This window comes from Solanum tuberosum, unplaced genomic scaffold (genome assembly GCF_000226075.1).
Source record: "Solanum tuberosum cultivar DM 1-3 516 R44 unplaced genomic scaffold, SolTub_3.0 scf00150, whole genome shotgun sequence".
In the NCBI taxonomy this organism is placed as follows: domain Eukaryota; kingdom Viridiplantae; phylum Streptophyta; class Magnoliopsida; order Solanales; family Solanaceae; genus Solanum; species Solanum tuberosum.
In genome coordinates, this window is record NW_006239073.1 from 1129029 (window position 1) to 1141792 (window position 12764).

The 12764-nt window shown below is 33.7% G+C and overlaps 1 protein-coding gene across 3 annotated transcripts; it reads left to right on the plus strand.

The window, feature by feature from the left end:
- Positions 1-942: 942 nt before the first annotated feature.
- On the plus strand, positions 943-8918 carry LOC102601282 (mitochondrial ubiquitin ligase activator of NFKB 1). Of its 3 annotated transcripts, none has more exons than XM_006352725.2 (12): positions 943-1217; positions 1302-1398; positions 1514-1566; positions 2797-2921; positions 3010-3105; positions 3228-3365; positions 3632-3697; positions 4545-4657; positions 4984-5094; positions 7478-7521; positions 7663-7768; positions 8615-8717. In XM_006352725.2, exons 2-12 carry the CDS (start codon positions 1325-1327, stop codon positions 8715-8717), a joined length of 1029 nt encoding a protein of 342 aa, XP_006352787.1. In that variant the 5' UTR covers positions 943-1217; positions 1302-1324. The 3 variants fall into 3 exon arrangements, with proteins under 3 accessions (XP_006352787.1, XP_006352786.1, XP_006352788.1); XM_006352726.2 differs by having other exon boundaries at positions 948-1017; XM_006352724.2 differs by having other exon boundaries at positions 943-1398; positions 8615-8918.
- The last annotated feature ends 3846 nt before the right edge of the window (positions 8919-12764 follow it).

Below are 12764 nucleotides of genomic sequence, written 5' to 3' on the forward strand. Positions count from 1 at the left end.
AGGAAGAGACAATAATATTTTCAATCTCACAAAGAATTGTCATAGACACTCATTTACAATCAATAAGATAAATGTTTCATCTTGAGAATTTTTGCTATCAATAAGTAAATTATAAAGAAATTTTAATGAAAATATGTATAAGATCTTTAAAATTGTTTATAAAAACAATATATTAAGTATGTATATTAATTAAATATATGTATATAATTCATCGGTTCGGTTCGGTTCGGTTATTTCTTCGATTTTTTCGAATAAAACCATAACCAAACCAAATACTATCGGTTTTCAAAAATCTAAAAACCAAACCAAACCAAACCCAAATAAATAGGTTTTATTTTATCGGTTTGATTCGGTTTTTCGGTTTGAATCGATTTTTATCAAAACCGTGAACACCCCTAATTTTCATATAATATTATTACTTTTTAAACCATTACATCTCATATAATGATTATTTTCACTAACATGGAATTTATTATTTCTTCAAATGAATTTCTACTCTACCAATTATATTCATAAAATTCATTATTTACCAAACAATTGACCAACAAATGGCTCAAAGTAACAATGTTGGTTTGTCTTTTCAGTTATATAAACGATAAATACAAGTTTAACGTGAGATAATTGTTTGTACTATGTGGGTGGACTATATTAAAGGCTATTACATCACAACTTATATATGTTTAATAATTTTTTTTATTGAATTTTAGTTTAATCAATAAAAAATATATTTTTTAATAATATGTTTGTGAAAGAGTATTATGAGATTTTATAAACTTTTACTTACTTATTTGGTAAGATTGTATAAAGAATCGGGATAATTGTACAACTTATACAGTTTTTATGTTTATAAAAAAATTCAAATCACGTATCCAAACAAAACTTGTAATTTCATATAATTTCAAATCATGATTTTATATGCAGGACCAAACTGACCCAAATTGTAACCCAATGAGAAAAAACACGAAGAAGAAGAAGAAGAAGAAGAAGAAGTGGATGGATTATAGTGTTGTAGGAGAGGTAGATAAAGAGCATGAATGGATCAACATAACTGCACTCTCAAGTTTCCTCTCAACCACTCTTAGCATCTTATGGAATGTCGTCTTCTTCAAATTCCTTTTGTTTTTTAATCCCAATTTAAACTAGCAGTACCTTTTTTTCATATAAATTTTGTCTCTTCAGTTTTACTGTCATCAATCCACATATTGCTGTGCCCTTTTGTAATTGCTCTCTCCTATTTTTGTTCTTCTATGATTGCTTCTCGCCTTAAACTTGTGTTGCTTAGTCATAATTTCATTCGTTAGGTCTAGGTTTTATTATCCCGGAAATGGTTCCATGGGGCGGACTCTCTTGCTGTTTGAGTGCAGCTGCTCTTTACCTTCTCGGCAGGAGCAGTGGAAGGTTTGAACTTCTCTTCTTCCAATTGTTTTCTTTTTCTTTTCTGGTTCTTGAATTTCATTACTCTACTAGGTATATTTATGTCCATGAATTTAGATGGGTTTGTTTTCTAATGCAGAGATGCTGAAGTGCTTAAATCCGTTACAAGGGTTAATCAATTGAAGGATCTTGGTAAGTAAATTTGTTTTTTCATATGGATGGCTTAGTCTCTTCAGTAATTACTTTCAGTAGACGTCTTAATTACCAGTAGAAGGAGGTTACATTATATCTGTACAGCAGGCCTTTACTGCATCCCTCATTCATAGGAAAACTCAGCCACTTTATTTTTATTTTTTTTTGATAACCGAGAAATCCGTCTGTGACCCGCCCTTTGGACCAATCACAGCCTTCTAAACTCAGCCACTTTATTTAAAGAACTAACTTTGTATTCATTGGGAAAACAGAAGAGGGGCAGATAGATTTTTACTTTAAGTGTGTGGTACCATGCTACGCTTGTAACTCATTTGAGGTAGTATGTTCAACCATAGGGAAAATTTATATTAGGGGGCTCCCACTACATCTGCCATTAAATGACCAGGGTAAGTTTCGGAGAATTTAGCTTTTTGTACCAAAATTGTTTTTGATGCAGCTTAGCTTACTAATTTAAACTGGAAAAATAGAGGTTCAAATTTATGTGGATCTCAATATGCATGCTGAGTGAGCACCAAATGAGAGTCAGGCAGTGTTAGATAATATACTTAGGCGCATCAGTCCCAGTGGCGTAGCCACCCATTGGACACTTCGTCGGAAAATTATACCGTATATACAAGTAAAATGATAAACAAAGTGGCTAAATAACATATTTTGGACGCCCTTGACACAACAATATGATATAGCCTAGTGGTTTCAGGCGCCTTGAAAGAGTAAAGACACAAAATTAATGGGTTTGTGTGTTCGAATCTCACTAGTAGCAATTTTTTTTCCACTTTTTAAGAAGAGCAAGTTCACTTTTGGACACCCTTCATGAAATTTCGCCACTGGTCAGTCCCATGGTAAGTTTGAGTAAATTGGGGATACTATACAAAGAGGATGGAGGAAAGGTGCGTGACCATGCAAATTGAGTTTCCTCTTTTAACATTGATGGATCTCCTTTTGGTTTCTTTACAAGTAGTAGAGGCATTAGACAAGGATACCCTCATCTCCCTGTGTTCCTTTTAGTTATGAAGGTGCTCAGCAAATTATTGGAGTAGCTGAGAACATGAGGGTGTTCATGATATTTGAAATAGGAATATCTGTTTGCTCCGCGGCATTACGAATTCTATAATTTAGAACTCAATATTGGATAGTTATATATATCTTATTGTGCCTTTTGTTAGTGAATTTTCTCAACCTTGAATGATCTTTGTACTCCTTTTATTTTAGCACAACTACTAGATACTGCATCCAAGGTGTTGCCTCTGGTGGTTACTATATCTGGAAGGGTTGGATCAGATACACCAATTAACTGTGAGTACAGTGGTCTACGAGGCGTGATTGTGGAAGAAACTGTATGCTATCTCGTTCTTTAAATAATAGCATAGAATGTTTGTTTACTTTTCAATGATGTTTTGTTAAATGTTCTTGATATTATTACAGGCCGAACAACATTTTCTGAAACACAATGATGCAGGCTCTTGGATACAGGATTCTGCTTTGATGCTCTCAATGTGTAAAGAAGTTCCGTGGTACCTGGTTGGAATGACTTCCTTTTGTCTTTTTATCTTAATAATCCTGTAGGCTGTTTAAATGAATTCATAGGAATTTTGTGTTACTTTGATGTATGAATTTTTAATAGTTTTTGACTTGTGTACCAGGATGATGACACAGGTCGCACTTTTGTAGTTGGTGGCCGTGGTGCCACGGGTTTGGTACTGACAGTTGGAAGTGAAATCTTTGAGGAAGCAGGGCGATCATTTGTGCGAGGGACATTGGATTATCTTCAAGGTCTTAAGGTCTGTTTTGTCATATAACTGCTGTTGTTGCAGGTTGTAATTGTATTTTCATAACTCTGTGTCTAAAAAATTTTTGACGGTAACTTTGACTCTAACCTATTATTTTCATAAGTAGGAGGCCAACGGCATTTTTAACTAGCATCGAAAGTGTAGAACATAGTGCATTGCAGGAACCCTCTCTCACCAGTCACTTGCATATCTGTTCATGTATGACCATGCTTTTATGTATTTTGGTGAAGTTAATTAACTGATGATTACTTTTGAAGATGCTTGGAGTGAAGAGGATTGAACGTGTGCTGCCAGTTGGTACTCCTTTGACTGTTGTTGGTGAGGTATGATATGCCTTTTGAGCAGAAAAAGTTGCAACATCTTCATAGAAGTAACACAAATTAACAGATTTCAGATGATACTAATAGCAACTCTCTGTCAGCTTGTTGTTTAGTTGCTCACTATGTATTCTCAACACCGATGTCATAAAAAAAATGTATTCGTAACACTAACTGTAAATAGAATTGATGACAGCTAAGAAGAATGATAGTGAAACAAAACACCTTCTATATACTTAGTTAATTCTCAACACCTTCTATATAGTTCTTTATTTTCTGTAAGGTAACTCTTAGTACTAGTTTCTAGAGATCTTTGTTGCATCACGTATTGTGGATCTTGGAAGGAAAGAAGAACAAGAACAAGAGGTGACTTCCAGAGAGGATTCAACTATAGAACAAACTCAAAATGATCCAAGAGTTACGGAAATTCAACTAACTGGTTAAATGGTGCACATCCTTGAATTACATAAAATACATATCAAGACCTATGGACATCCTCAATATATATAAAATGACTCAGTTGTTTTGTCACAGTTGAGTGGAAGCAAGCATCCAGAGTTTAGACTTGCTTTTAATTTGTCATTCCTTGTGTTTTTCATGGTCATCATGACCTGATTGGTAGGGAATAGTTTTAAAGGGAAATAATAAAAATAGCAAATAGAAATAGCTATCAAGGAAATAAGAGGATCAAAATGCATCCAATATTACAAGTATACTCTAGTTATACTTGAGCATTCATTGTTCACTTCTACTACATTACACTGCTTGAACACTAGTCGACCCTTCTTTGTGTGCGCCAAGGGGTTGTCTGTATATAGTGTATCAACTTCATTTTCCTTTGTGATTGTATCAGGCTGTCAAAGATGACATTGGGACAGTTCGGATCCAGCGACCACACAAAGGCCCATTTTATATCTCTCATAAAACTATTGACCAGCTCATTGCAAATCTTGGGAGATGGGCAAGGTTGATATGCTTTACTTTCCAACTGTAATCAACCCTATATTCCCCTAGTAATTTTACATACTTCTTCCCATGCCTATATCCAAACTTATGTTCAAACTCATAGACATGAGTACGTTCTCAATTAGGTTGGTAGTATATTTTGTAGGATCTGTATCAAGTACCCTTACCACTATCATATCTGTTCAACGAAGATATGTCTAGAAAAATAGAAGTTCATGAAATAACTTGCATGAACATATCAATTCCCCCATGAGTATGTCAAGGCGGCCCCAGGATTTGTTGGTTTTAGCCACGTACATAGTATTGATAAGTTCTTTTCCTTTCAGGTGGTACAAGTATGCTTCAATGGGTTTTACTGCCGTTGGTGTATATCTACTTGTGAAGCATACTTTTCATTATATGATGGAAAGAAAGCGCCACTGGGAATTGCGCAGGAGGTATGTTTAAACCAAGACTTTTAAACTGCAGTCTTTTATCTCTTTTTTCCTTTTCCCCCTTATTAATCCTTCCTTCTGAGTTTTATATCTATTAAAGCGCTTCATAAATGTTTGGGTACATTAGAGATGCTTGTACAAATTAATATAGAGTAGGAGCTGTAACTTGTACCTCACTATGCTTTCTGCTCATGATTGATTTCAAGGATAAGCTAAGATGAAACAGTTTAAGATGTCTCTTTCTTCTTTGCCTGCGTCCCTTGCTCAATTGGGGCATAACATGGGTTACTGGGAAAGATGCTTTGGGAGATGTCGAGGTGCCTGCAAGCTGGTCCAAGCACCACAATTGTTAAAAAAAAATGCTTTTAGAGATGGTAAAGCCAGATTTATAGTAGCTTAGAGTTGAGGGTTTGATGCAGTACTAAAAAGAGGACAGAGGGACGAGATAGAGGATATAAATTAGCAAGGGGAGAAAGAGGGAAAGTTAACAAGAGAGCAAGAGAAAGGACAGAATCTATTACATGGAGTTATTCACGAAGTGTTTGTTCATAAACTGCATTAGAGTTTAGTGACAAGAAATGAGAAAATACCTATAATGACAAAATACTAGGAGATTTCAATGCATATAAACAAAGGGTGTGCATATTCCATTTTCATGCACAAAATGTACTTTGCGTGTTTAGAAAGGAGGCATAATTTGAAGATACCACCGGTAGGGACATGAAAAACCTTTAGACTTTACCTATTATCAGGTTCTTACACATAAATGCACCCTTCTCAAAAAAGCAAGAACCCTATTTTGGATTCTACTAAAAAGTTGAGGAAGACATGTTATATTGAATTGTAATAGAAAATGAGGAAGATCTTTATATGCATGCTCTTTTCCACATGGGAGAGATGGACTATTTTTCTGAGGGCAGCAACAATGATGAGGTTTGTGCCCAAGAATAGTCTATACATGTGTATCTTGTTTGGATGTTGTCAGTCCATTGATGTACTCACCCTTCCTGAGAATGAATGGAGTAAATTACTATTTGATGAATGCCACAAACACCAAACTGCAGGACCCAATTCTTAGATAAGCAAAGTAGTAGCAGGCTAAGGTGAACGTTAGCCCCTTAAAATATTTGTGACCTAGTATTTTTCAGCTTAAGGTAACTTTTGGTATTTACCTCCTACCAACTTTGCGAAGAGCTTGATATTTAGCCTCCATGGCACTTATGTGAGTATTTTGGTGGAACAGAATAGGAGAGTTTTTGAAGGGGTGCAATATGACTTTGCATCGCTTAGGCTTGCCTTTTATTATTGATTAACTTTTGGTGCACCCACGAGGTCCCTGTTAGTATAGATGAATCATTATCTTATCATAGAGAAGTGTTATTTTATGGGAGTTGTCTACTTTTTGGTACACTTATTGTGTACATGTTTTCTTCTCATAACATCAGTAAACTGTTACTTTATTTTTAATTTTTTTTTTATTTTAGAAAGCTTTGTGTTGGAGGTTCTTCAGTTATGAAGCTTGTTAAACCAAACAAAAAATGTCGCTGATTCTTTTTGATGCATATATGATAATGGTACTGACAATGATGAGCAACACCAAGAAGGTGCAAGAGCAAACTTACAAAAATGACAAAGTGTTGCATTCACATCCATTCTCAAAATAATTGAACTTCATCTCTATTTTACCTACAAATATAATTAAATTCCCACCTAATTACCGTGCCGCCACATAATTAGGAAAGATAAAGCAGTATGGCATACTTTGTACATTTTTTTCATGTTAGTAGATTTATTATAAATCTAGCACTTTTGTATAAGGTCCTTTTAGGGAATGTTATTCCTTAGTTTATCTAGGCTAGTATAGGATAAAGACATATGACTTGCATATGTAAGTCCTTTCATGGGCTTTCTCTCCAGTTTTGGTGAATTCTTGATTCTATTAGTGTGAACTTCATTTTGGCTAGTATGATGCTTGTTTTTATGAGGTTGAGATTGATTAGGTTGGTCAATCCAATTAACATCAACTTAAAACACTCCTGAGTAGCATAACTTTGCTCCTCTGTTTTTCCCCTTAAAATTTCCAATCCTGCAAGGTTGGCTCATCTGGTTTAGGAAGTGAGCTTGCCAAAAATTCTGGTGTTATCTTTTCTGGTGGTCTAGATTTCTCAACTTTTATGGCTTTAAACTTCTTGAAATATATTTGTACAGCAATTTCTTTTGGAGTGGGATAGATTGTGTTCCTTTCATTCTTGTGTTTGTATGTTACTGGATTTCTTCCATTGATGTTGTTACAACACCGTACATTTCAAGTGACAGTTTTGGCTTTTCCTTTATTTTACCTTTTTTGAGTGATAATCCTAACTTTGAGAAACACTTGCATGTGCAGAGTTCTTGCTGCTGCTGCTAAAAGAGCAGGACATGAGGATGAAGGTAAGCTTGCCTGGTTTACATACTTCCACCTTATTGTCTCAACCTTTTGGCTGCTTTGCAGTCAAATTGTTTTGTTTTGCTTTCTTTTCTATTTTTAGGTTCTAACAAATTATTTTATTTTGCTTCCTTTTCTATTTTTAGGTTCTAATGCTACAGCTGAGAATGGAGTGGATAATAAAAAGGACCTCTTAATGCCAAATCTATGCGTTATATGTCTGGAGCAGGAATACAACTCAGTTTTTGTCCCGTAAGACCCTTTAGTGAAAGCTTTTAGTTCACTTCATGTTCGAATGTTCAGATTTTTGGGACATTGCTATGCTGCAAAATTGCGAAAATTTAGGAACTGTATGCCAATCCCAACTTGTTTGGTGTTGTATGACTAACCAAGCACAATAGAAGTAGAGTTCATATAAGCAATACCAACTAATTCAATATAAAACTACTGTTTTAAAATTAACTAATTCAGATATAACTAGTTTACAACAAAGATCTTAAATGGCAAATTGTGTAGTATAGGAACGGAGTGTCTAAATAGAGTGAAGTGGATATGGAGAACTCATGCAGCTTCTCAACTTATTTTGGATTGAGGGATATTTGAGTTCATTTGATTTGATTAATGATGGGTCGGCTTCCTTTTCGTCCATGTTTAGGCTGCTGAATGAGATTCTGAAAAAATAAGCATCTCCCAGACTTGCCATCTGATTTTCCTATTCTTCAATTCTGTTCAAGTGTTTTTCTGTTGGGTTGATCCAAGGGTCTTTCCTAAACAGCCTCTCTACCTTCACAAGGTAGGGGTAAGGTTTGTACATAACACCCTCCCAGACCCGACTTGTGGGATTATACTGGGTATGCTGTTGGTTAACATTGCAGTAGTATTGCCCATAAGAGTGGGCTGGCAACACTCTGTTACTTGGAACAGGAGATAGGATACTGAAGGTGTAGTGTCCTCACCGTCTAATATATTTACATTATTGGTTGATGTTAATTTGACAGCCCAGCGCTAATGCCAAACTTTATGTTTGGTTTTTGTGTAGAATATTGTGCTTAAAATTTGGATACATTTGGTGCACTTACCTGTTTGTTTGTTTCGCAGGTGTGGTCATATGTGCTGTTGCATGACGTGCTCTTCACACTTGACAAACTGCCCACTTTGTAGGAGACGGATCGAGCAGGTTGTGAAAACTTTTCGCCATTAGATGGACGAACAGAAAGCTGATTCTCTCGCTGCCTTGTTGAAATCGTCTGCTAAAATGTCATTTTGAAGTGTTGTCCTTCTTAGGAACTTGGATATTAACTTGTAGATAGTATTGAGAGCTGGATTTTGTCATAAATTGAAGACATTATGATGTATAGCCTCCATCTCAACGGTTAAACTTGTGCTCTTTTTGTTTCACTCACATACTCGGGCTAGTATCATTTTATTATATGGAGATAAAATCTGATCAAATGCTACATTTTCTAAGAAAGTTGTAGGAAGTTATTTGGAAAGAACAAAAAAATCTTAAATTTTAATCTAAAGAACGTGATGTTATCATAGATTTTAGGTTAATTCTGTTATAACAGAAGTCGAAAGCGGATTTTAGATCAAACACACAACTTTTGAACCAACCCATGAGGTGAGGTGATGAATTATTAAAAGGCTGTGTAAAGAAATTATAACTCATTCCTCCAATTAACAAGCAAATATATTTCTATAGGCTTAAGGTTGTATATATGGAGCATGGACACAAGTTTATTACTGGATTAAACAAAAATAATGGTAGAATCTAAGTTGAGCAAATGAAGAGTGAGCTTAATTCAATCTAACACCATTAGTTCGAAGCGTTCTCATGAAAATGTTTTTTTTTTCTTTCGATGCCTTAGACTAATGTCTATAATCAACTGTTAAAATTATTCTCATTCTATATCAATATTGCTGGTGGGGTAAAACTTCATATATATACTACTGCTAATACTTTTTTCTAATTTTAAGACCGCATGTTGTATTCATTATACTTTTTCTAATATGAAGACCGCATATTTGTATTCGTTAGTAGGTAACAATCCAACAAAACAATGCGGTAATGATACTATCTTTTATTATTATTATTATTATTAGATAGAAAAGAAAAAGAAAAACGATAATGATGGAAATTTATGCTTAAATAGTTAACTAATTAATCCAGCCAAACAAATTCTGGAATGACGGCTGCACTTTATTATAGTACTACTTAATTACTCCTACTATTCTTTAACCTTATGATTCGACATTTGATGTCTTCCATTTTTCTTCTTCTTGCCCAACGCAATATATACCTTGTTCGCCTTCTACTTATCCGTTGATTTTGAATACAAATAATGTATAGCTGGAAATTAATGATATCCACTTTTTCTATTTTCTAAATTATTATGCATTTATTGAGTTCGATTAATTTAGATTCGTTGATCTATTTAAAATAAAGTTTTCTATCAATTTTTTTTTCTCAATTCTCCTTAGAGCTTGTACACAAATCTCTAACCAAGATATATGATAATGATGTCTCTCGTCTATTTAACTTTAATTATTTTAAATTTACAGCGAGTAAGATTTGTTTAAAAAAAGCATTTTTTCTATGAAATTTCTCAATTCTCAAAGCTTGGATTGAAAATCTTAGAAAGTAATATTGTCTCTCCTACTTTCAACACGCAAAATGTGATTCTTACAACCAACAATCTGCTGTTTATTTTTTTCCTACTAATTGTATGTCCAAGTCTTGCTATACTTTTGAGACTTTGAAACGTATAGAAACGCCCTCCCCTTTCGAATCTGATGCCATCACCTTTATGCTCATGTTTTTGGTTACTTGTGCACTATGGTTTTGCAGAGAATTTCATTTTATATGCATAGTAATATTTCTTGATAAATACGTATGTATATATTGACACCGCTAAAAAATAAAATATAAAGTAACTAACAAAAATAAAATTGTGATAAGAAATTGACACCATTTGAACAAAAAAACCCGTAGGACACGATTTAGTGAGTTTGGCCCCTATCGATGTAGAAGCTTGTATATAGGTTTGTGAGAATTCAAATCATTTTTAGCCTAACCATGTATATTTGGTTGCATAGTCCGTTCGTTATTATTAACTTGAGATTGCGTTAAGAAGATGAAATGTCAAAATGTGTTTTTAGCTAATTAATAATGAGTGCATTCATATACTATTTTTGAAAAAAAGGCAAAGTATGGGAAAGTCGTGAGGAATATGATCCCGATTGGCATGGCGAGAATCATACTAAGCATGGCCCATGAGGAATATGTTTTCAGCTTAATTTATCCTTTTCACATCATATATAGACTACTCCTAGCTAATGATTAGGGATTAAGGAACTGCATGTCTTAATTAGTACTAGTACTAATATATAAATATCCTTAATCCCTGCCTCTTGTTTACAACAAGAAAAACATCCTTGTTCTTTTTCTCATAGAAAAAACAAACTAGCTCTAGCTAGTTGTGAAATGGCCAAATCAGAAACCCAGTCCCAAGGAACATTTCGACAGTTTTTCAGGGCCTTTAAACGCCGAGTTTCTCCGGCCCGCCCACTGGCAACAGAGAGCCCGATTTCTGCTAATGTATCAAACAAGATACCTATATATTATAATCACAGCAACAATGCTCAAAGGCCCGAGCCCATGAAGCCCGGCCCGAAAAACATTCATCAACAAAATAAGCCAGGCGTCAAATTTCAAGATGAAAAGTTTACTAATTTTATAGATGAGACGAAGAAAAAGATGAAGGCAAACTCAAGTTTTGTTGCTGACGAAAATGGGCCAACTAAACGGGCCACCACAAGAAGGGACAGTTTCAATGATAGAGTTTCTCACTTTATCAATCGGGCCAAACTCAAAATACGAACTACTACCATTGTTGATCATGCTGATGGAACCCGTTAAAAAAATTATTTATAATATTTTATTTTAATCGGTGAGAGTGCTCTAAATTAAATATTGGTTGGATAAGAATTAAGATACGAGTGGAGGAGAAAGGAGATGAACTTTTACGGTTGCGTGTATTAAATTTTATATATGATGATGATGAGTTGTATGCTTTATTTTATTTTGCATAAATATTTATTTTAATGTCCTAAAAGTTATGCTTATGTTGACATTGACACTAGATATATATTCTTCAAGTTAATGGATAATGCCAAAAAAAATGAACTTTTTTGTGCTGGTTACCACTACGTGCAAATTGTGGTTTTGATTTATCATGTGAAAGTGAATATCAATGAATTCCATCACTGTAATTGCTCACATATTGTTTTCAGTATTATTATTGTAAGAAACATGAATCGTTTTAGATGATAAAGTAAATTTGTATAAACAATCTTTGTATTGTACGTAACTTAAACCCATTAAAAATTTGGTCTTTTTCCAGCGATATACATGACATTAAATAAGAGAGAGAAATGGAACTTATAATAATAATGTATATGCATATATACATACATATTTTTATTACATAAGAATCATAAAATAGAGAGGAAGATTTTATAATAATTTCATGAAAGTATAATTTTTATATTCATAATGTTAATTGTTAGTGAACTGAAACTAAAATTTACATTATTCAAGCCATAGGTAAAGTAAAATGAAATAGCAATATTTTCTTCTTGTCTTATGATTTACTATCAAGTTAAAGGGGGATCGAGGGAATTGTTGATTTATTTCCGTCAAGTATAGTTGAGAATTCAGTTTTTAAATATCCAGCTTTATATAAATAGAGTCAATCTTTACTTTCCATTTCTCAATCATAAGTATAATTTATAAATCAATTAATAAAAAGATAAAAGAAGCTTTTACTAAGAAGGTGTTATGTACTCTGAATATTTTTGGCCCAGTTGTAGAATTTGATCAGCTGGAGCTGATTAGGTAGAAACATAAAGACCCAAATGACATTCATTTCCATTACCATTCAAAGAAAGGAAAGTTTTCAAAACAACAATATTTTAGCTTTTAATGGGACTCCTTAGCAATAGTTTCACTATTTATTTAAAATGTCAATATTTTGGTTTGTTAAGGATTGAGTTATGCATTTATTTTATTTTGATTAATTTGAAAGAATACAAATAATTAATAACTGAATAGAGAAAATCATGGAACAAAAAATTTCAAAAAAGGTAATTTTTTAAAAAAATTTAACATCAGTTACGTTTTTGAAAGAGCATATGTTGCCATTTTTCATTCTAGCGTTTTTTTCTTTGTTCTTAAGAATTTCATTTT